General features: G+C 45.8%; 1 protein-coding gene across 4 annotated transcripts in view; it reads left to right on the forward strand.

The window, feature by feature from the left end:
- The first annotated feature begins 5596 nt into the window (after positions 1 to 5596).
- LOC119460819 (carcinine transporter) overlaps positions 5597 to 24569 on the forward strand; it is a 72454-nt gene continuing 53481 nt past the window's right edge. For 3 of the 4 annotated variants that reach the window (XM_037721917.2, XM_037721916.2, XM_049671752.1), the window contains exons 1-6: positions 5597 to 6244; positions 12638 to 12741; positions 15421 to 15575; positions 16676 to 16844; positions 19396 to 19522; positions 23171 to 23283. In XM_037721917.2, coding sequence (XP_037577845.1) covers positions 5843 to 6244; positions 12638 to 12741; positions 15421 to 15575; positions 16676 to 16844; positions 19396 to 19522; positions 23171 to 23283 — 1070 coding nt within the window. In that variant the 5' untranslated portion in view covers positions 5597 to 5842. The remainder of the gene's footprint in view (positions 6245 to 12637; positions 12742 to 15420; positions 15576 to 16675; positions 16845 to 19395; positions 19523 to 23170; positions 23284 to 24569) is intronic. The other variant, XM_049671753.1, reaches the window with a different exon arrangement.

The following is a 24569-nucleotide window of genomic DNA, read 5'->3' on the forward strand; positions in this document are numbered from 1 at the left end:
GCAGCTACACGAAGTAAGGATACTAGTTTTATCAGCCGTATAATCTTATAAACATTCACTTACTAGCTAAACTAACAAGCATGGTGTAACACGCGCACAGTCAAATATATATGAACACACCTCACTCGATGAACGGGGAAACTCGGTGTCAAAACGCTGCAGTGAGGAAGCGTGGCGGCAGCAGTGAGCGAAATGGCCTTCGTACTGCCTCTCGCTTGAACGCGAACTAAGCGGCGAAAACACAGCGCACACGAAGCTATCAGCACTCGGCGCACTTTGTCCCCGTCGCAGATCGCTTTCAAGATCGGGCCAGCACGGCCGCGCGCGGCCGCGCCATACGCAGCAGCAGCCACAGCAGGGCCGGTATTTTGCAGCGATGCCTTTCCGGTAATAATGCCTTTTCGCGCTTATCGCGCTTTGTCAGTGGTCAGAGCGACGGTCCGCTCGCGTTATGAACGGGATCAGCCGGCCGTGAGCGGTGGATGATAATACTAGTATAGAATAAGTCATAAGTTATCGCTACAAAATTCGCGGCCCAGAACGTACCCCCCCCCCCCCCCCCCCCCGGTGCCTTGCGCGCGACGGAAGACGGCGCGCTTCCTCGCCACTTTCCCCCTTGCGCGCGGGAGATTGCGCCGCCATCGTCGGCTCACCCTCGCACGCTTTCACTCGCACATACAGCATACGGCGCGCGGTGACGGTGTTATCACCCTTGGGCTTAATACCGAACGTCACGGCGACGGCGACGGCAGAAATGCGCCCAGAGTGTCCATATAATTGCTATCGCAATAAAAACAAAACAATGGACGTGTGATAATACGGTGCACTGACACCATCCTGGCCGCTATGTTCGGGCACTAACACACCGAAAAGCTCCGTCTGTGACGTCCCCTGAAAATTCTCTATAGACGAATGACTGCAGCGCATGTTGGTAAAGACCTGCCTATGCTCACCTAATGAACACTGTGCTATGCCAAGAGAAGCAGTTCAGGATCCATTATTTTTTCGCTGTCGCAAAACATTCGCTTTTAAGTGCATCCGACAATCACGCCAACGGGGAGAACAATTTGGCTGTAAACGGACCACAGAGGCTGCATGTCAAATGAGACAGAAAGCTAGTTGTATGGTTACGTTAGCGAATGTGTTCGTCACGGCGGGTTTGATTTTTGGCATGCTTAAATTTTAAAACCAAATGTCTATTTCCAGTAAGCCTCAGCAGGTGGCCAGATGGCGTTCCAGCTATTTCAGCTATCTGCAAGATCTCCAGATGCCAGCCGCTTGAGGTATACGACAGAAATCATATGCCATTCTGAACCGCAACAGAAGCGAGCCTGTTTCATGGCTTGTTTTAGAAGTTGATAAACGAGCTAGCTTATCACGGCAACGATCCACGGCCACGTTCGAACGCATACGACATTGCACGCACGCACACGCGCTCACATACACGCACACGCACACCTATATATACAGGGTGTCCCAACTATAATGCACCAAGTTTCCAAATATGCAAATGCCACGTAGCTGGACAGAACCAAGGCAATGTTGTGTGCCGTCGCCTGGAGATACTCAGGTATTTTTTTTTTGCATTCAGCCCACTTGCCTAACTAGTCTTAATTGATTAATAAACTTCTAAAGTCTTATAATTAGATGAAAGGTGTCCATGAGAAAATTCTAGAGCAACATGAAGAATGGCCGATACAGCTTCCTGTTGCTCAATACGTGCTACATAAAAGTGTTTTTTCGAGCGTGAAAGAAGCCCACGAATACACGCAAAACTGCCGCGCGACTGGCCGCTCAATGCACTTTGCGTGTATTCACGGGCTTCTTTCACGCTCGGAAAAACACTTTTATGTAGCACGTATTGAGCAACAGGAAGCTGTACCGGCAGTTTTTCATGTTGCTCTGCAATTTTCCCATGGGCACCTTTCATCTAATTATAAGACTTGAGAAGTTTATTAATCAATTAAGACTAGTTAGGCAAGTGGGCTGAATGCAAAAAAAAAATTACCTGAGTATCTCTAGGAGACGGCACACAACATTGCCTTGGTTCTGTCCAGCTACGTGGCATTTGCATATTTTTAACTCTCGGTGCATGATAGTTGGGACACCCTGTATGTATGCAATATGCAGAACGTGGAAACGCTTTCCTCGATATCAACCCTGGTTAGAGAGCATTGGGAACGCGTAACGTTTCCTGCAAGATATGACTAATCCGTTCTATCCTGGAATTTGCGTGGATACAACTAGCTCAGTCCACGACTCATGTCGAGCAAATATCGCCTCGTTTCTTCATTTACTAATCAGCCTTTATTTCTCCAAGTGAACGAAAATAGAATTTGAAGCACCAGTTTACCACTCTAAACTGGTTTAACTTTGGTATTTATCAACGGCACTTGCTTAACTGAACCTAGCCTTAAGATAAACTGCGAACGCTCTGACAACATACCTACATCAAACCGTGTCTTAGAGTCATGCCATGCCACGACTTACATCCGAGTTGCATGCCATGCCAAAACAGCTGTATCTTGCAAACCGTCTCTTACAGTCGTTAAGTACTCACAGCGCTTAGGCACTGCAGTACTCAGCGATAAAGAGGAGCATCGCTTCAGCAGCAGCGCCCGCTCCGTGCACAGCTTCCCAAGACACCCATTGCGCATACCAGGTCCCCAAGCACAGCCTTAGCAAACGAGCATTAGTGATGAATGATCGATCAGGACAGCGCAGGGTCGACCGGATCGTTTGCCGCCCAGGCAGCCGAGACGACAGAGGCACTCGAAAAGCGATCTTCCTCGACGAACCTGGCATACCCGCGCGCGCTGCTACAGGAAAAATTCCTCCAGTATAGCTTATTACGCGTGACGAGGGAGCCGATTTGTTGCTGTCGTAGAATCTTAAAACAGAAATCCGATACTCGCGTGCCGTGCGTGCAATACTTCTTGTCTTCGTCGATTTGCGCCCACTGCCTATTCTTACTAATCTCGCCTTCGCGTGCTGCAGCCTTTACACTTCACGTCGCGAGCCAAATTAATAACGCAGAGATATATTACCACCAATCCGGACGCAGACACTGCGACGTTTCTTGCCTTCGTTTCCCTGAGGTCGAACTCTCCAACAAGCTTTGACCCCACGGCACCATTCGGTTGGTTGTTCCCGCGTCGTTTTCTGCAGTCATATTGAACTTTATGCGAAGCACTAGGCACGCGTCGTACGGGCTGCACGACGTGTCGCGGATAAATCACTCGGGCTTGTTCCATTCTTTAAGCAGCAGCACCACCGGTCGGCTGTCGAACACATTAAAGGGCCCTAAAGTGAAGGTACGCCCTCTAACTTGTTAAATCATTGCACGTGCGCTAAAGTTCAGCGCTGGGACCTGCGCTCTGGAAACATTCACACGCCGTTATGTATAAAGCTGATAAGAAGGCACTTACTGTGAAGCTTTCTCGCGCAGAGCGGACGCAACGATCCACGATGTTCCTGTGCCACCAGAAGAAAAAAAAAGAAAGCGGTTAGTTTTTAAACGAACCGTGGCGTCCCAGGTGCTACACTTACAATTGTTCTTGTAAAAGTTGTGCTGCGCCTGCACGGTCAATCTGCAGTAACCTCTTGTTTTATTATTGGTGTACTGTAGGATCATCGACTGTAAAGAAATAGAAAACGCACGCGCATGGGACAAACTTCCGACGTGTCTTCGTACGCGATGTCACCTCGCCGGCTCCACCCTTTACCATGCCTAACTTGTAATGACAGTTCACATGAACCGCGCGGAATGTCTTTCAGCCTTCATTAATTACAACGTAATCAGTATGCGTGGCGCGTCATGGAATAGACTTCTGGCATACATTTATTTGGCTGAATCCTACAGCGCTCCGACTTGCATGTCAAAGGTGCGGAGCCTGCTCTAGATCTGAGCCATATACACTGTAAAAATGTTTACACTCCTAAGGGTTTTTGCCTTTACGTCACACGGGTAACACCACAACGGAGCTCTAACTAGACGTGCGATAACAAAAGACGCAGTTGGAAACTACGTAATCATTCCGACAGCCTTGGGTGCACAGAAATGTCCGACAGGAGAATTTCAGAGGGATGGATATGAAACTGTATTTAATGCACTTTTTATGTCGCCTGTCACAGCTGTCACTATCTTTACTTGCAAGAAGAAGTCGGCAAACAAGATACCGTCATTGGTTCCCACCAATAATTTGATCTTACCCCTTAAACGTGAGGGTGTTAGCCACGCGACATCCGAAAACCTTTAAACACCCATAAAGGTGCAAGAATGTTTACATATAAAGCGTGCCCGAGCCGTATTCTCAATTAGCAATTGGAGGCCACGTGACACGTGATTGGTGACACGTGTCTGCGTTACTTGGCTGCGTAAGTATAGGTCTTTACTCGCCCCAACAGCGCTGAAAGAGCGCACCCCCTATGCCGTTGTTCTGGTGTTGTTGCAAGTATACTTAAGAGAACCTTCAGAAGTCTGACTGTTTGATCTAGAAGATTTATTAAAGCTACGGCCATAGTTATGGCAAGGCGCCTACTACTCGCTAAACTCATTCGTTCACTAGAACATCGAATTGAAGCCATAAAGAAGTCCTTGGTAGCGCCAGTTGGAGCGCCATGGTTATTATACTCTATAGGCAGTAGATTTGACCTTGGAGTGCCTTTGAAATTGAGGGCTTGACGCAAACTCGTCGGGGATGATCATTTGAACCTAATTACTATTCAAGCACGTATACCTTCATTTTGTCTTCCATTTCTCGGTAAAAATAAGCTTCGTACAACGCCTTATACGGTTATTAAAGAAAAATTACTGTAATGGACTGCACCAGAAATTTAAGCTGCTTTGAGGACTTCAATACTGAATAGGTGTCGCCCCTAATAGTGTACGTGGCTGTGACTATATATGGAACTACTTGATGGGTCGAAAGAATCTCCGCGCATCCTGCTGTCAGTTATGACCGGATTTTACCGCGTTACAGTACCACTCTTTCGCGCCGGGCAGTGCAAAAATGCACGGGCAAACTTATTTACCAGTTGGTCCGAGCGATCGTTTCACAAACGCCGTTCGTATGACGACCCCTATATAGCATTGTCCTGACATCGCTGACGCGTCGTATTTCCATCTCCCGCCGGCAAGCGAGCGGCGCAGGTGTTGGAGCGGATCCCTCCCTCTCACCCATTAGAAGAGCCCGTGCAGTCGCTGCTCGCTTTACCGGCTGCTTTTAAGCGCATTAAACTTCCCAAAGGTGCCGCCACAGTGTTCGGCAGGCCAACCGACTTGCCCGCGGGCAAGCTGGTGTAACACCACATCGTTGCAGCGCTGAACAGCTGCCAATTCGGACTACGCGGGTGCTATTATTCGCAGCCGCGTACTACAGGCGACCTGCAGGGCAAGGGCAACTGGCGGCGACGGCGTCGGCAGGAAATGTGAGAGGAACAAAATAAAGCTGACATAACGCGCGACCGCGCGTCGGACGCATGTGTCTCTCCTCCTTGTCTCTCAGCTACGCCGCGTTTCCCACAAACATCGAGTACAAGGTTTTCTCGCCTCCTCTCTCTCTCCTCTGCCTTCGTAGTCCTCGCTAGGCCGCGAAGCGTGGCTGCTGCCAGCGATAGCAGCAGCAGCAGCAGCAAGCGCGTGGAGCAACGTATAGAAGGAGCAGGGATTCCACTTCCCATGTTTCGATAAGTGCAGCCTCCTAACCCAGCACGCGCATTCGTCGTCACGTTATGTTTTTTGTTCTGCTCGGGACAGAGTAGAGATAACGCCCTGCGAGTTAAAAGAAGTGCTAGCGTTGCCGAGCGCCTGGGAGTCAAAGAAGAGTAGAAGAGTTCGAATATGGAGTTCGAAGACGTGATCGAAGAGCTCGGAGGCTTCGGCAAGTTCCAGAAGTTTCTTTTGTGGGGCTTCCTGCTGCCTTCGCAGATACTCTTTCCTTTCTTCTCGATGAACCTGATATTTCTGTTGTCCGAGCCCGACCATCAATGCGTGGTGCCGCAACTGGACGCCCTGGGACTGAACGAATCTCGCGCCCAGGAGATTCGCAAACTGCTTGTCAGCGAGGACGAATGTGCGGTGCTGCCGATGCGGGATTTCAACTCGACACGATTGGTGACCGCAGGCGAGTTCGAGGCGACGCCGTGGAACGCGTCGTGGTTCGTGAATGATAGTGCGCCCAGGCAGCCCTGCGAGCTGTTTCGTTACGACGACCTGCACTACGAAGAGACCGTGCCCACCGAGGTAATATTGTGATCATCCCACCCGCGAGATCTTAAAGTTCGTTTCACCGCTAAAGGCCCGATATATCGGTCGTCTTTATCTGTTTGCCATATTTGCTACCAATGCGATTCTGCCTCACTTTTTCACTCGGGCGTGACAATACCTCGAGAAGGCGCCTGTGATTAAGAAAAAATCGTTAGTACTCTTTTTATCTCTTTTACAGCGAACCTGTTAGCCTCTAGTTGGTCGGGAATTTTCTGTCTGTGCTCACCGATAAAGAGACGGCAGCTGGAAAAGGGCTAACAAAGTTAAATTTCCACCTAACAGAATTATGTTTTCTCGTATATTCAAATTACAGTCCGATGCTATCATGTGTGCAGGTTGTGTGTAAGCCGTACTTTACAGATTTTGTGACGAGCACTACTTTGAGAAACTAAATTGGTTCACTAACGCACTTGCGCCAGGCGGAGGGCCTGCTACAGTAAGGATGTATGCTGCACTTCCGCACACATGCGTGCGCGCGTGACGATCGGGTGCACACGATGTATCTGTCCTAGATGCGTGGGCGTTCTGCCCGTTGCAACTGTCGCACAGGGTGTGTTGCGACCATAATCGACATTGGGGCAAGCACTGATCAAAAAATTACAGTGACGTTTCACGTCGTGAACGCGGGATACGCACAAGCCTGTGGACGCCACGAACAGGTCCAGCGATCACAAACGGAAAGGGCGCGAACGCGGTCGCGAACGCTGCATTGATTTTGACGGAGCGACGCCCTGTGGTGGTGATGCTTGTGTAACCTCGGCAACAGCTTCGCTGTAGATCCACTTTCACACAGTGGAACAGAGGTGGTTTTTTTTTCTTTTTTTTTCGTGAAGCTTTATTGGCTCACTTGTGTCGGAGTCGGTGTACGAGGAAATCTATCATCATCAGCATTGGCTCCAGCGTCGTCGTCTTCTTCCGCAGCTGGCTGGTTGGCGCCAAGGAGGTCATTGGTTGGCGCCCCTCGGGTTACGCTCGTGCTCGTGCACGGCACGCGCTCGTGCCCTGCTCCCGCGTTCGTCTTCGTCTTCTTCCACAGCTGGCCCTGTTGCCGCTCATCATTCCAGCGTAGAATTTCACTTTTCTGTGGTCGTAATAGAGAAGCCGCGTTTACGGGGGTACCAGCCATTCATTGTCATACCATGACGGACAGATTTAATTTTGAAGCAATTTAATTTCGAAGAATCGCACGCGGCAATGGCGAGCGAATGCTGCTAACCACGCCGCCGAGCAAACTCGAGACATCGAACGCAAGCGACAACAGTGACGAGTAGAGAATCGTACAACGCAACGGAAGGAAACGTTGCACGAAAGGGAAGGAAAAGTAGAAGGAAAGGGAAGGACAAGCAGCACGAAAGGGAAGTAAAAGTAGTAGGAAAGGTAAGGAAAAGTAGTATAGGTCAGGCACACACACCACAAGCTTCACTTACCCCCATTTCCTCGACAGGGGAAGAGTTGGTGATTTTTTTTTCTTCGCTCTACAATTCCTCTCCTCTGCATGCACATACCTTTAACCGTGCTTTAGTTGCTACATGTCCGAGGTCCTTCCACAGGCTGTACTGTATCACGCGCAAAAATGTAGCACCCAGTCCAGTTTAATCTGCAGTTTCACAAGTACACTTACTACGAACGTAATGCAAAATCCCTTTCGCTTTTGGGCATGTATAGATATTTTAACAGGTTTTAAGCCGGTTCTACTTATTTTTATACAGCTGCTTTCTTTTTAGTTTTAATTATTCCCCAGATATATCCTTATTACATCAAACTGCATCTCGATCTTAGCGTTATCTCAATACCAGTAGTCGTCTCTGTACAGATAAAAGACATATACTTTGTTGTCTATGGTTCACTGAAAGAGAATACATCCGTCTGATCATGGCTGCTTTCTAGGTTGTACAACGCCTGTCACAGGCGGACAGCTGCGGAAGATGACCCTGCGCTCGACGATGTCGTTTTAAAGAGGCTCTTTAAGCGGCGCTATCAATTTTGAGCGTCAGTTCTCAACATAAAGGACTTGCCAGAAACCTATGAAGCGCGCTGAAGTCTTCTGTTGATCAATTTATGACATCGCGATAGAAGTGCAATTTACAAAGCCCCTACGCGAGCTGACACACGGTACTCAACTGAAATCCTTGACACATTTCATGGGAAAAAAATACGATTCTATGTTTATTAAGATGATATTATCGTATGTGTGTTGTTAAAGTAGAATTTCCGAATAAACTCGAACTCGGATATTCGAAGAACAGAGTCCTCTGGTATCGAACCAAATACCGAATATTTTTTTTCTTCTACCACTATAACCTGAAAAAGAAACACAGAAGATATCTGTAGCAATGACATTTACTTATTTTCTTCAAAACACAGAACACTATATATAACAGTTCATTAACTTGTTGACTTCTAAGTAAGCAATAATGCAAAAGGTATCCACAGCAGCTGGTTGGCTTAAACCACGCACATGAAGCGTTATATTATATAACCCTCCAAGTGCTCTCTCTCTCTCTCTCTCTCGCTATATATATATATATATATATATATATATATATATATATATATATATATATATATATATATAAACCACAGCAGGTAGGCTCCCATAATAGCCGTAACACCACATATTCAGTTACAATCGAATATTCAATGTAGCCTATCGAATTTTCATATCACATACTTTTTTCCAGAACATTAATGTTTGATTTCTATCCAAAATTTAAAATATTCTGACATTTTTTGTTTATTTTTAATTCACTTTTTCTGGTAGTGGTCACTCCTTTTAGCCGTCACTATGTGTGACAATAACGTCCCTTTATTGTTTCTATAACTGATCAACTTTTATTGTGCGCGAGCAAGACTACTCTTTACGGAGACAACATGGGACAAACGGGATCAAGCAACTATGTCGCAACGACCAAGAAGTTGCAGTTTCGCCCACAGTGTAAAACAGTGACGCGACGGCTCGCGCGTTCACTGTCCCATTGTTTGTCTCGTGTCGGTTGGAGCAAACATTCGGAGGTGCACGCGAGCAATCTGCTTTCGAGAAAGAAAAGCTTCCTTCACACATTTTCCACATTTTCTTGATTCAGCAATTCCACATTGCCGTTTACTAGTGAACGTTTGTGAAATCTAAGCACTTCGCTAAAAGTGAACCGTAGGGGGCGCAAGCCTCTAGTCAAGCCTTTGAATAGGCTTTTTTGTCTGCTCCCCCAGACATCCCTGTGATGCTCAATTAATTTTGATTTGATTTCATTTGCTTTGATTTGCTTTTCCGGCGCAGTTTTATCGTGTATGATCATTCGCTATAATCATCCACAGAAAATCCTTAAGAAAACCTGTAGAAAGTCTTTGGACATATTTCTGTAAAGTTCACAGATTTCCTGTGACATCCTCTAAACTTGCGTTTTTCGTCGAGTCGACTAATGCTATTCGCATTCTACAAACAGCCCATTTTAGAGTATGTGGCCTAACATATGCCAAAGGAAATAAATTCGTAAATATATTCGTCTTTTGAACAGCGCATAAACGATGTATAGCCGAAAAGGCAGTTCTATTAAAAGACCAGAGTGGTCTACAAAAAGTCTACTAAACAATCTGTATAAGCTGTCTACATGTATTTCTATAAAGTATGTCTATAACTTTGACGTGTACTTTTTGACGCGGAGCTTTGGGGCTGCGAAATGTTGAGCGACCAGATATGCACTTCCATGAAAAATCTCGTTTGGCGCGCTTCTGTTTGTTTGTTTGTTTGTTTTTGTTTGTTTGTTTGCTGTTTGTTTGTTTGTTTGTTTGTTTGTTTGTTTGTATGTTTGTTTGTTTGTTTGTTTGTTTGTTTGTTTGTTTGTTTGTTTGTTTGTTTGTTTGTTTGTTTGTTTGTTTGTTTGTTTGTTTGTTTGTTTGTTTGTTTGTTTGTTTGTTTGTTTGTTTGTTTGCTTGCTTGCTTGCTTGCTTGTTTGTCTTTAGCTATAATTTTGAAGCAGCGCACTCTGCAGCAGTCAAACTTCCCACATTGGCGCAGTTAATAAACAACAATGATTTCATGTAGACTCAAGCAAATGTGCGTTATAGCTTACTTCTTACGCGTTTCAATTTACGCCCACGGTATTATTATACTCTGCCCCCTTCACGCTTGCGAGAGCCTAAGTATCGGGACGGCGCAGACACGTTGCCGCCACGTTGCTGCCAAGTCGCAACGGGCAATTCATTCCGAGCGCCTACGGCACTGGCGCCGATCAAGGTCAGCTGGCACGTCGTTCTCCCGTAACGCTTCTTTCCTTCACTTTGATTATGTTGCTTGCACAAAGAGCGTAGAGGCATTTCAGTCTCCTTATAGATGGCGTTTGCTGAATGCACGTCGTGTAGAACGACTTCATCGCGCTAACGAGAAAGGGAGCTGCTCTTTCTGTTCCTGCTTCCTAGAAGTCCTAACTCGTCTCTGATGTGACGCCAGTGGTTCGTACGCTTGCGTCACCAGGAGGAAGCTAGCTGCGGGCAAAATAAGCGACAAAATGGGGCAGTGGGAGCCATTTTGCATAATTTGTTCTCTCCTGGCTTTTTTTTTTCCTTTGTTTCTTTTTGCACGGTTAAAGTTTTCCTCCAGAAAGTTTACATACTTCATGCAGTGCACGTCTGCTCAGAACTACAGCATCGTGGGGAAAATTGTAAGTCATACATCGAGTGGAAAGTCGTCAAGTGACACCTACAGGAATAGGGGTGAGGTTGTTCAAAGGCTGCATTCTTCTTTTCTTTTGTTTTATTTTTCGCAACAGTGCTTACAGAATAAAAATGTAGGAGGTTGTAGGACGAGAATAACATCATTAAAATCAATCGATAGGCTAAGGTGCCGTCAACTTGGTTGTAGCAATTTGATGCCCAAGTTCGAAGACCCAGGGGTTATAAATTCATTCTATCAATATGAAAAAACAAAACTTAACATTTCTGTACCAACAATTTTTATTTTCTTTTGAAGATAATAACGGCGTAAACGAAACGCTTGCGCTTTCTATCATACTACTCGTAAAAATATCGACATTAAATTGACATTGTACAAACCAAGTGAATGGCACTGCCATTCACTTTGTTTAAAGCAAAGCACTGCCATTTCAGCAAAGAGTTTAAAGCAATTCGTTAGAGCAGTGCAGTAGAGGAAAAAAAGGTGTTATTTTTACGGCGATCACACTGTTCTTTGGGAGAACATCGCAAATAATAAAGGAACAACACTTTCAGTAACTGAAGTTCCTAGGTTAATTTTCAATTACTTCTGAGAAACGTGTATGCAATTGCAGGAATTGAAATCATGGAGTCAGTGCCGAAGGCATGTGCACGTTCACATAGTAGGCCTATCTCAAGCTCGGGCTAAAAGCCACCTGTAAAATAAAGTTTATATTTTCTCTTTCTCTCTCTCTGTTTCATAACTAGCACCTATATTAAAGCAACCACCAGCAAAGTATGGCGGGATGAATTGTCCTTGAAGTCATTATTTTAAGCGTTTTCGTATATTCGAATTACAATCCGAAGCTACCATGTCGGCGGCTTGTGTGTAAGTCGTACTACACGAATTTTCTCTCGCAATTTTATTTGAAAAATTGAGTTAGTTCAATAAGGCACTTGCGCTCGGCGGAGGGCCTAGAGGAATGCGCATGTACTCTGCACTTCCACACTCGAGCGCGAGCGCCTGACGCGCGGCGCTTGTGGTGGTCGTGATTGTCTAACCTCGGCAACAGCTTTGCTGCACACAGAGTGGAATGTCAGCGGATTTTCCCCCTCCGTCGCTCAGTACTCCGACAGAAGCCTGTGACGTGTCAATAAATCAACAGCACAAATACTATGTATTATCTAGCCCTTCTCAAATAAAAAAGGCCAGTTAACAGCGGTTCATATCGAAGAATGACAAGGCCTTCTTAGGGCACATTAGTGTTGCATGTGGTTTGTTGTTCCATGTTCTTCCTTGTTTATTATTCGGGAGGGGAAGAAAGGGTCCCCCAGAAAACCTTGTCTTGTTTTTCCGGATGCTCGCCGCCTTTTGAGTCACCTTAACTTCACCTACTTCCTTCACCACACTTCCGGTTCCGGTTCTTGGCACGCGCAGTTTGAGCGAGCGCATCTGGGTTTCATTTCGGCATTTTGTCGCTAATTACGCAATTCCATAGCCCCAGCCTAACTTTGTGCGTCTTTTTCGTTCCAAGCTTCAGCTTGACGACTTTTTCGTTGTCCTACTTGAGCTAGAAGGCCTCAAATCGTCTAATTCGACGAGACGTAAGTGGTAAGATACCCAGATCTCACAAACCCCAATTTGATCTGAAGTCAACCTTTCATATAAACAAAAAAAAAAAGAAGTTGAAAGAAGACGTAACGTTGTCTTCCCTAATTTTGCAGTGGGATTTGGTCTGTTCTCACGGTCACCTCCCAAGCCTCGTGTACTCTATAGCGACGGCGGGAAGCGTCATTGGAACTGTCATCATCGGCGCATTGGCTGACAAGTGAGTACTCTACAGTGCGATCATTGTGCATTTCACATTACGAATGCATATATTGTCGGCTGATAGCGTAAGAGCTGTTTCATTATCGGAAACTTTCTTACGTTCAAGGACACTCTGGGCCGGCGACAGGCTTTGGGACTATCGCCTGCTATCCATCTCCTGTCTCTTTCCTTTTGTACCTTTTTTTATTATTTTTCAGAACGCGATGACTGGAAGAAAAATACGAGACAGGCGACCAAAACGTTCAATTGCGCAACCTGACATGGATTGCGGAAAATTGGATTGTGGAAAATATATTGATCGGATAATTTTGTGTAAATAACACGTCTAGTAGCTGGCTCACTCGCATGGCTGCGTTTCGCAACTTCCCGAACACAGCCGGAAATAGTCGTAGATTAACGTAATGGCTAGAATTGTAGCTTGCTGGTAAACACAAACAGATTTGCTGCTTGTTTGTGTTTATCAACAAGCCACCGCAGCGGCCTAGCCGATGAGCTTAAACTGAGGACACTACTCGTATAACGAATCCACTTATATATATATATATATATATATATATATATATATATATATAGCCATCCTAGGGGTGTGCGGGTGACCGGCTCTCTTCCCTACGGAATTATTCAATGAAACGAAAAATGGCCCCAAGACATCCTCACCGCAGCAAACAGACGGCTTCGAGCGCATAATTCCTTTATTAAACCGAAGCTTACAATTCCTTCTTCTCCGGAGTTTGGCGTGCCTCACTGGTTGATTTCTCGCCAAGTAAAATGAACCGATCCCGCACACAGTGCGATAGCGTGGTGTCCGAATGCCAGCCCCAGTAACGGCGCCCTCTGGATAACACTTGCCGATCTCGAAGGCTATGCTTTGCTGTCTGCATGCGGCAGAAGCGATTGCGGGACTCGGAAGCGCCTCGCAGACATCAGGTTTTGGACACCACCTACAGCGAACTGCAGCGATCTCGGAGGCAGTGTAATCCGCGGTCGCCTGGGTCTCGTGGTGGAAACCTCCGCGTCTTGCCGGGCAGGCAAGCAATCGGTTATGCTGCAAAACGCGGTGCAGAAGATCAGTTGTATAGCATTTAACTAACCACTTTACAAAAATCGTCGGCCCTTCCCCTACCGGAAAATCGGGGTAAGCAAAGCTTTTCCTGGGTGCACCTTGTGTTTGACGGTTATGTTCCTTGTGACTAACTTAACCATGACCAAGGGAAAGTAAGGTGATCGGCTCGGCGTCAGCGGAGAGGTGCAGCTTCAGCGGCTCGCACCGTAGGATCGGCCCGTCGACGACACGTCCTTTCACGGGCGATCTTCCGTCGGCACTCGGCGAGAGCTGCCTGTTGTTCGGGGTACGCAAAATGCGCGGCCGTCCCATCGGTTTTCCAAGACTGACCTGAACCATAGCCTCCTATATATTTTTTTAAATATAGGAGGCTATGCCTGAACGGAAACGGAGCGGGCACAGCGCGCGCGATACCCTCTCCTGTCCTTTCCCTCCCCGACTGAAGCGAAACAGCTCTGATTGGCCGCGCACGTGGTGTGAGCGCGTGGCTACGCAGCTGGCACCATGCCTAATGACTCACGCTCCGGTGCCGGCGAGCCGCCGCTGGAGCCGGAGCTTTAGCGTTACATCACCGGCGCTGGCTAGCGTAAACATCATCATCATCATCATCATCATCATCATCATCATCATCATCCTATATTTATGTCCACTGCAGGACGAAGGCCTCTCCCTACGATCTCCAATTACCCCTGTCTTCGGAGTCATGAGGGAGGTAACAAGCTTCGCTTGAAAACTTGGCTTCACACAGATTTCTGCATGTGCGCTGGATCTGCGCTTTTTTTTTATTTTCGTTACAAAATTCCGGCAATACATTCTGGGATTCCAGAGACGGACACTGGCGGACATCAAAACGACTATAGGGGAGTGAGCCCACTATACCTATCGCTGTAAATTCGTTAGTTTGCCGTCTTAGTTCACTCCATGACAAAGACCCGTATGTTTATTTTCGCCAACCGAGTTGGTCTATGGAGGCGTGCCATTTATGACGTCTTGTTGAAGGTGTGAAGGATTGTGGAAAATACGTTAAGTGAAGCGCCTGACCCCAAAACCCATGCTACCTTCCCAAACAGGCCCCAGTTGTTTTCTCAAGTCACGCTCTACTTGAAGAACATGACGAGTGTTGAAGCAACAAATCGCAATTGTATGGTCTAGTCACAAGCACTATAAAGCAAACAGACAATGAAGCCATAGAATACATGTGACAAATGAACTTTTGTTTGTTAACTGAGCCGTAGAAATAATAAGGAAAGAGAAAATGAAAGCGTACAAAAAAAACAAGAACTTGTCGCAGTTAAGATCCGAACGCACACCTTTCACAGTATGCGTGTAGTGCTGTACCAGTAGGCTAGCGAGGCGACCGTCCTACCGTCAACGTTTTGGGGTTTTTATTTTGTGTGGCCTAGATTAGCCCTGAAAGTGTTAACCGGCGCCACTCATGGTCATGGCGGTGGATGTTACTTCTTGTTATTTCTATACTTCAATTTTTTTTAAAACTCTTAGTTTCACTTTGCTTTCCCTGACTTCATTGTCTCGTTGCTCCATGCGGTTGCTAACAAGCAAATCAAGCCGCTAGGTTGCCTTGATTCTTCTTGCTTGTGGTCGGTCCCACTGCAGGTATGGTCGTAAGCCAACGTTCTTCGCCATCGTGGCGTTGGCCGTGTTCTCGGGCTTCGGCACCGTGCTCTCGATCAACTTCGCAATGTTCGCCGTCATGCGCTTCATCAACGCCCTGCTGGACCCGCAGATCGACCAGGTGCCCTACATCATCAGTGAGTCTCATACGGTGCGTTCGGCTTTGCCGCGCGCAGTTGGCGTGGCACTGAACTGTATCACTTATCTCTCCTAAGGCTTCGCGGACAACGCCCACTAAACCACTGTGTGGAACTGCAGAATTCATGCTCCTATCTGACGGGCGTTTTCATCAAGAAGTTTCAAAAATCTGTTCGGCCTGCTGGGACTTGATTCAGACACATAAATGTATACAAACAAACATAAAGGCAACGAACCGAAAGAAGCTGGATCGATGACACTAGACACATAAAAGTGCGGGATTTAACGCCGCGAAATTGCACAGTGGTTTATGAGGGACGCCCTGGTATATTATTTTGACCCCCTGAGCCTTTTTAACGTGCACTGTAAATCTGAGCACACGAGTGTTTTTGTATTTCGCTTCCATCGAAATTCGGCCGCCATCGCCAGGATTCGAACCCGCGACCTCATGCTCAGAAGCAGAACGCCATAGCCACTGAGCTATCACGGCGAGTCACCTGAAATATCCATGCAGTACGCTCTCAGGATGCAAGGATGTACTGGTATAAGAGTTGTGTTGCAGTGTTTTACATCGTTCTCTACAGATGCAGGTAAAGAGGTCAATGATCATACAAAGAAAGAAAGTATATACAGGAAATAAAATCAGTTGTGTATCAAGGTTGTGCTCTGTGAAAAGGAAAGACAAGAGAAACGATCTGGTCATAAAGACCATTTCACGTTATATCAGGCAATCGAGATTCCTGGTTCGGCGATTCGCAGCACAGTCTCTATTTACGGGTTCATTCCAATGTTCCTTAAAAAACATCTCCAAGCAGATGCACGAGTGACCTGTCAATTGCACTACAGGGCAGCGCTTGCCTCTGCACATCACAGAGAATAAAGTTACAAAGAAGAAGCAATTATCATCCTGCTGCAACGAGAAAATTTAGAGGCGTGGTTGTTAGCTGGCTGCTGCATACACTGTCAATTTTTCCCAGCCCAAATCACCCCCCCCCCTCCCCCGCCCCCTGCACAAGCTTTGCTCTACAGGGTTACCTGCAGTACTTGTACCGAATACTTCGTTGTACCAAATTTTTCGCATTGCGCCCTGTCCGCGCAGTGCTGGAGCTAGTTGGTGCCAAGCAGCGCACCCTCGTGTTGGGCGTAGCGTGCATAGGCTGGACGCTGGGCATGTGCCTGTTGCCGCTCGTGGCCTACCTGAGTCGCACCTGGGTGCTGCTGGCAACAGTGTGCGCCTCGTGCGCGGTGCCTCTCTTCTGCTACATCAGGTGAGTCACCACGCACTGAGCGAGCTGTAACAGTCCGGGAGTTCAGCGACTGGTGCGGCGCGTGCAGGTTATTTACTGTGCCGCGCAAATGTTAGCCAAAATTACAGAAACCACGAACAACGGCATATTCTTTGCGTTTCACAATGACACGAAACACTTTCCCGCCGTTAGTTAACCTGAAGCAATACGATGCAAACTCACGTGCCCTTCCATGTAAGCGCGTCGTTTGCTCAGTTTCGAGCACCTGAGGATGCCCCGCATAGCATCCCACTGCAGCGCCACAACCTTGCGAAGCAGAGTAGAAAAAATTGCGAGGGGCCCTTATGCTACAACAAAGACGACTAGAAGGCGAAAGCCCGAGCGACGCTAACTCAATGACACGAAGACCACTTTTTTGCTGAGTCATCTTCATTCCGGACCAATTTTCATAGTCATTTTGCAAGTCATTCTTATTTCACCATACTCGGACCGTGACTCAGCACTTATTCTTGCTGAGTCATCGTCACTCTGAACCCATATCATGCAGTCATTTTTGCAACTCACCGTTTATTCACCAAACTCGAACCGTGACTCAACACTTTTTTGCTGAGTCATCATTACTCTGAAAGCACAATTTAGTCATTTTTGCAAATCATCATGTTTTTTTGCAAGTCACCCTTCCTATGATTCACCAAACTCGAACTGTGACTCACCACTTTCTTTTTCTGAGTCACTCTCATTTGGACCCTCAAATCTCACATACTTTTTTGCAAGTCACTCCTCCACTCCATAACCCCATGATTCACTCTCACACTTGAATCACTCTCGATTCACCCTATCACTGCTTGGTTCACCTTCATTCACTCTATCATCTCGGTTTACTTCCATCACACATGGTCTGCTCTATTACTCAAAATTTTCAATTTTTATCACTCTTGATTCATCCTATCACCACTTGAGTTACCTTCATTCACCATTAATTCACTCATTTACTCTTCATTGTCTTAGGTCACTATGTCATCATTACCTTTCATTTGACTCCTATCACCTAACTAAACCCTTTAATTCTCCATCAATCCACTCTTAATTCACCTCATTCACCTCTCTGTATACCCATTTTTTATCATTATAATTAGCATCATTACCCATTACTATCATTAATTCTCGGTTCTTGGCCACTTATCAGATTTTTAGACCCATTTTTCTCTTTCTCAAACTAATTAGCATAAACAATTTATTGACTATCATGATCATTTATCGATATTTATATTCCTCATGTATTACCTATCGATTGATATATAATGTTATGAGGATTGTAGTGATCTTACTGAGTTATTGATTTTTGTACAATATTTTTACGGATGTTTTGTCCGATTTATGGCTCCACTTTTTCAAGGTCACCTCAAACCGAGACATAGTAAGGCTTTCGCCTTAAAAGGCGCAGCGCCAAATATCAACTCATCGGCAAATGTTAGTCCTGAGAGGAAACAAGTAGAGAGGACGAAATTCCGTAGACAACGGTGGGGAAATTATTTTTTTTTGCCGAAGCCATTGGTGCATGCCAAACCTAAACCCAACAATTAGGGGCCTTCGTGTAAAGAGCCCGAACGTACCGTCAGATAGCGTTATATTTGATCATTTCATTTGTTGCTCACAGCGTGAGCAGTATTCAAACAGGCATCTTGCACATTCCTAACAAGTCTCTATCGTTGGCTTTACGTATCTTAAGCAACCATTTTTCTCGCACTTGAATCATTTCAACTCTGCTTTCTACGGGTAAAACCCAGCGGACACTTGTAGAGTATATTGTCACGTTACTATATAACGTACACTATACACTATGTACCATACACTATACTATAACGTTACTATGTACTATACTGTTCTTTTTGGTACTTGTCACCATCCCGCAACCTTGAGCTACAAAAGAGGATATCAACGACTGTATTTCCTTAAGGAGCCGTACACGAAACCACGTCACATGTGCACAACTACAGTCGGGTCCCTTACGCACGTACAAGGCCTGTACGGCGCACTGGCGGGGTTTAAGATTAACCAGGGGCTCCTGACAGCAACAAGCCTGCGTTCTTGGTTTTGTTACATCGTGGTACTTGGTCCGAATGCTTTTATTAGCAAGCGCGGCATCACGAAGGTGTTGTTTAAGGCACACTTATTTATTTATACATACTGCAATGACAACAGCAATTTTTAGCAGCGTAACAGATCGATACCCATCATCAATAGTGCGATCAATTGAAACAAAACGCTAAAGCAAAACCATAAAACACGATTTAGGTAACGCAACATGAAGGCGACAATCGTGGCTGCTAGGTTCCAATCTATCTTGTTTGTATATTACAGTCGCTCCAACGAGCCTGAAGCCGTGACCTTAAGCGTGCATGCCTCATCTCACCTTGGAGACGTTCGCTAGACTTCCGGTCTGGCACGACTCTCTTATAACTCCCCTTCTTTTGGCGTATGTAGCAGCTTCCCTTACGCAGGCTACGGCCAAAGCAGCCTCGCCTGCAGCCTTTAGCCTCCGTCGCTGACGGACCTTGCGTGTTCGTTGTAGGGTCATCCCCGAATCTCCGCGGTGGCTCTTGTCGCAGGACCGGCTACTCGAGGCGTCGGCCGTTCTGCGCCGCATCGCCTTCCGAAACGGAGTCGAGCCCCCGAGTGACCTCGACCTGAAGCTCAAGGTGAGAGGTCATTCGTACCCACGTACCTATGTGCAGCACTTTCTTCCTGGGGTCGAGGGGGAAGTGCTGATTGGCTGGAGGCGGCTGTCTACTTCTCACGCTTACCGCAGCCAATAAGAAGCTCAGCAGCAAACTAAACGGACATGTTCACTAGGTGGACATTTACAGAACCCCATCCTGGATTGCAAGTACGAGAGTGTTTTTCATTACCGGGGACGTTGGAACTAACGACGCACCAAAGATACTTCCTTACACAGCTTGTGCCCAGCCTGCCGAACACAGGCAACGTATCCCATACACATTTGACAAAGAGTGGGCGTACAGTATTGTCACACATACATTGTTTTGCTCCTCATTGCAGGTTTTTTTTTTTTAATGCGAAAGTATTATTGCCCCATTTGATAGCAACATGGTACCAAAAATGGCCGACGGAGCAAAGAGTAAAATACGTCAAGAAATTATTGGACTGACGTCAAATTTGTCAGTGTCTTATACACACCGGCGTCGTGTCTTCCCTATATGCAAATGCACACGCTACACATTTGATGGTGTGCGGGTCACCGTCGTCATCGTCTTCTATCGCGCACTAACGACCCTTCAATACCACATGGCACCACTGTGGGATACCTTGTTCTAATTCTTTTCGTAGTTGGCTGAAGCGAGCTGTAGCTTTCGCCGCACTGCAGGGTACAACGGAAGGTGAAGTACGGGAGAGAAAGAGAGAAATGACATTTATTAGCACCGAACTATTATTAGCAGGAACTAAAGCCCAAGTCCGGGCCTCCTGGTAGGCTCATGCCTCATGGCCCAGCACGTCCTTGACGTGCTGCACCTGAAGCGGCCACCATAGTTTTTCAAACCTTCGTGGGGGAGTGGTCCACTCCTCCCAGCTGCCAGGACGCTGGTTGTGTGGTAATTTTGGAGAGTATGGTGTTTTTTTAACATAACGTTTGCAGGGCACTCCCACAAGATGTGTTTCTTTGATGGATAGGCCCCGCACTGTTTACAAGTGGGGGAGCCTGGGTCCCTGTTGATATAATGCCTATAGTGTGGTGTGGGTAATGTGTGTGTTTGTGCTTTTCGTATGATTGAGGTGTCCTCTCTCGAATGCGTGTAGGATGCTGTGTTGAGAAGTGTTGATGCTTCCCTGCGATACTTCAAAATATGTATCCTTTCTTTCCACTGCATCTTCTGCTCTTTTCTGGGGTTGTAAGTATCTTCTACAGGCCAAAAGATAAAAGGTCCCGGATTTTCTGCGCGGGCGAGCTGGTGTGCTCTTACATTTCCTCGCAATCCTTGATGGCCTGGAACCCATTGTATACGTACGCGTAGAAGGGGGTGAGCATGCATGTACATGCGGAGCATTGTGCGTATGTCGTATGGAAGGTCATCATTTTGAATGTCTCTGCAAGCGCCTTGACTGTCTGTTCGGATTGTGATCGTGTCAGATGTATGTGTCATTTACGTTATGGCAAGCATTACTGCCAGCAATTCCGCGTCGTGAGGCGTTGGGACTCCCAAGCAATTTTTCACAAGCGTCGAGTCATGGCCCACGACCACGGCTTTGCTGATTTCGACGTTATGACTGGCATCTGTGTAGTACGTGCTTTTATCCTCTGTCTTCTGCATTATACTTGTTCTTTTTGAGCGCCTATTTCGATTCTTTTCCGGGTGAATATTTTTTTTTTTTTTTTTGGAATGGGATCTACGGTTATCCTTGGCAGATCATCCCATGGTGGTAGTTTCGGGGGAATTGGGGGTAAGTTAGCGGTTTCGTATCCCAATCTCTTCAGTATTCGTCGACCCCGATGAGATGATTTAAGTCTCTGTATTTGTGCTTGATCGTGCATGTCCATTCTGTCTTCTAGTGAGTTAAGAGGCCGGTTGCTTCAATTTTATGGTTAGGTGCGAACTTAGTAACTCCCAGGGCAACTTCTGATACGAATCGAATACTTCTGCCTCCAATTGAAGCATTCGATTCAAGAATAAGGCATTCCATTTCATTCTGTATATACTTGTGGCCGAAAGTAAGGGGTTACTTCCATTGTCTGACCCTACCTGCCATACAAAAGACACATGCCCAGAGTCCACTCGCGACTTTGGCCTTTGTAAGCCAACCTTTGGCCTATCACTTTTCGCTCATTTACAAGCCCCCAAGCTCAACGGACTTTGGAATAAGATACAACGTATTGAAGGAAACCACTTTATTTGAATAATAGAAGAATTAAAAAAGAACATCCGGCGTTCCATTTCATGTTCGAATACGCTGAGTCATTTCCATTCTAAAATGTCTCTCTTAATACACTCATATTTCCATATAATACAATATAGCGTCAAGAGACTGGTCATAGACCACGAATATATTTTATGCACACGCGGGACGAACAGTGATTAATTACTATAATCCACATAACCACATTTGGTTATTTATGTTGCTGCAACAGATTAGGCTACACAGGGTAGGCACCGACACCTGGATTTTGCAACTGAGCGCGTTTACGAGTTGTCTGTTCACGAGCTTGCGTAATATATAGCAATTCCCCGGCAGAAAGCAGATAGCGGGACAGGTATTCGCCGTGCAACATCTGTGTGGCTGACCTAAACGTTGTGACACCTGAAAACTAATCCCCTGTGTGAGCAAAAGGGGTCAAAGCACTGCACGGCGAGAGCTTCTAAATTTCCCCGTCAACTGGAAACGTTACGACAGACTAGCAGACACAAACCATAATAATATCGTTTTAAAACCCTCCCGAGTCATCGTAGAGTTACACAGCTAAACCCTAATTTCTCGTATACAGACACAAACTGTATCACGTTATCTCACCCGCTATTGCTGCATTCAGACCAAAGACATATTCCTGGGAGATTATAGCAATTCGTTTATGTCGTTGAGGTGGCGTTTGCGATGGGTAAGACGCCATGTGTAAGTCAGATCTGTCAATGTTTTTAGAGGCTGCTTAAAGCATAATTACCATTCCGAATAAAGTGATTATGTGAGCGTCAAAAGACAAGTAGATATTACACAATTTCTCTCTATTTCTCTGAAATCGACATACCACCTCGACCCTGCAAAGTGAAAAACAGCGCCGCCCTTTGCCTGAAATGGCCCCTGCACCTCAATAATGTCCCTAGGCGATTGCTGATTTAAACATTTGGTAAGCCGGCCATTCACAGGAACCACTTGTAGGTCGTACAGTTGAAAATTGTTGTTTAAATAATTTATTATAGAAAAGTGATAGCAAAGAAGATTTGTTAAAGCGAATAAACCTATGTTGAATAGGTTGGAGTTGAGACACGTAACAATTCAGAGTGATGTACATCCGATCGTCACGAACTTCTTCATTTCTTCATTGGTGGACAGAAGGAGCTCCAGATTTGCTGACTGCTTTCAGCTTGGACCCGAAGTGCGAAGGTGAAAAATTTTGCTAGCTGGTAAAATTTTAAACTTGGTATTCATGTTTGTAAAGCAGGTAATATACTTCTATTATATAAATATTTTATCAGGAACTAGTTTTTTTTATTGTTTGTTACACTATGTACTGTATCCAGTTTGTCAGAATCATTTCTTCGTGAATGCTTCGCCAGATCAATGTTTCTATTTATTCACTTCACGATCGTTTTGTGCAACTAACATTTTCTTTCTTTCAGAAAGTTCAGCAAAGCATAACTGCCGAAGAGGAATCGGAGAAATCAGGCTCCATTCTGGACTTGGTTACCAAGCCCAAGATCCGAAAGAACTTGCTGATACTCACGCTGATATGGTAAGTATCCCTTGTCCTTCGTCTGTGAAAAACTCAGCTGAAGTGAATATGTTTCACACCGACGTACCGTTTTACCAAAAGTAGTCAAAAGCAATTATCTTGACTACCAACACGGTTATTCGATTGTTTTGTGCTATTGTTATGGACGCTAGGAACCTGTACAAAACCCTGTTAACCGTAGTTCTCAAGCCTCTCTTCTGTCAGCGCAGCAATACATCAGCCAATACGCAAGGCTTCAGAGCTAGGAAACTTCAACAACGTGCAATCGCTTTTGTAAAAATAGTTCTTGGCCCGTCGCTCTGGCTGCCTTGACAAGAAAGAGCTCAAACCTAAGGGAAAAAAGTACATTGTTGCATTATACACCTAACGTGACCTCTTCAGTGGCGCAACCTTTAATGCGAAAGAATCGAGCAAATACTTCTGTCCAGGCCACTTTCTGATATTGAAGTGAGGCATTATGTGTACGTGTCGACCGTCAAGGTTATGCATTGTTCAGCGACAATAGTCGTGTCACGTTTTGTTTACCGCTAACGGTCAAGGATGGGCTATCGAGAAGCATGCCAATGTCAGCTAGGCCTATCTACGTTACAATGAGTGGGAGAGACGAGGATATATCCTGGGTGCAAAGGCAGCTGACACTGCGATCGGTATCTGTGACAGCCGGGTGCATTTATTTCCGCGTTTCAAGGGTGATTTCACGGTCAATGAAATGATAGGAAAGTAGAACCCTAGCCGTGCAATGCGTCTCCATAAAGCACATATTGTATTTGTATTGTCCTTCTTGCTTGAACCAGGTTGGTCTCCAGGAGGCAATAAACAACTAACTAAATAAATTATTAAATATTTTTAAAATTAATTATAATAAATAAATAGTAAGCAATCGATTTACTTCGTTATTAATTTCATCACTCGTATCGATTCCTGTTTGTGCACACCAAGTCGTTTCCCTTTGTACCGACACAATCAATCAATCAATGGTAAATGAAAGTTCGTAACGTATTCCAAGTATTTCACTTCTGCCAATTCATGCATTCTCACTGACGTCAGGGAGTCATCCTGGATGTGCTATAGAAGTTTGTTCAGTTAGTTAGTTAGTTAGTTAGTTAGTTAGTTAGTTAGTTAGTTAGTTAGTTAGTTAGTTAGTTAGTTAGTTAGTTAGTTAGTTCGCTAGCTCGCTCGTTCATTCGTTCGTTCGTTCGTTCGTTCGTTCGTTCGTTCGTTCGTTCGCTCGCTCGTTCGTTCGTTCGTTCGTTCGTTCGTTCGTTCGTTCGTTCGTTCGTTCGTTC

This window comes from Dermacentor silvarum, chromosome 8, assembly GCF_013339745.2.
Source record: "Dermacentor silvarum isolate Dsil-2018 chromosome 8, BIME_Dsil_1.4, whole genome shotgun sequence".
NCBI classification, from domain to species: Eukaryota; Metazoa; Arthropoda; class Arachnida; order Ixodida; family Ixodidae; genus Dermacentor; species Dermacentor silvarum.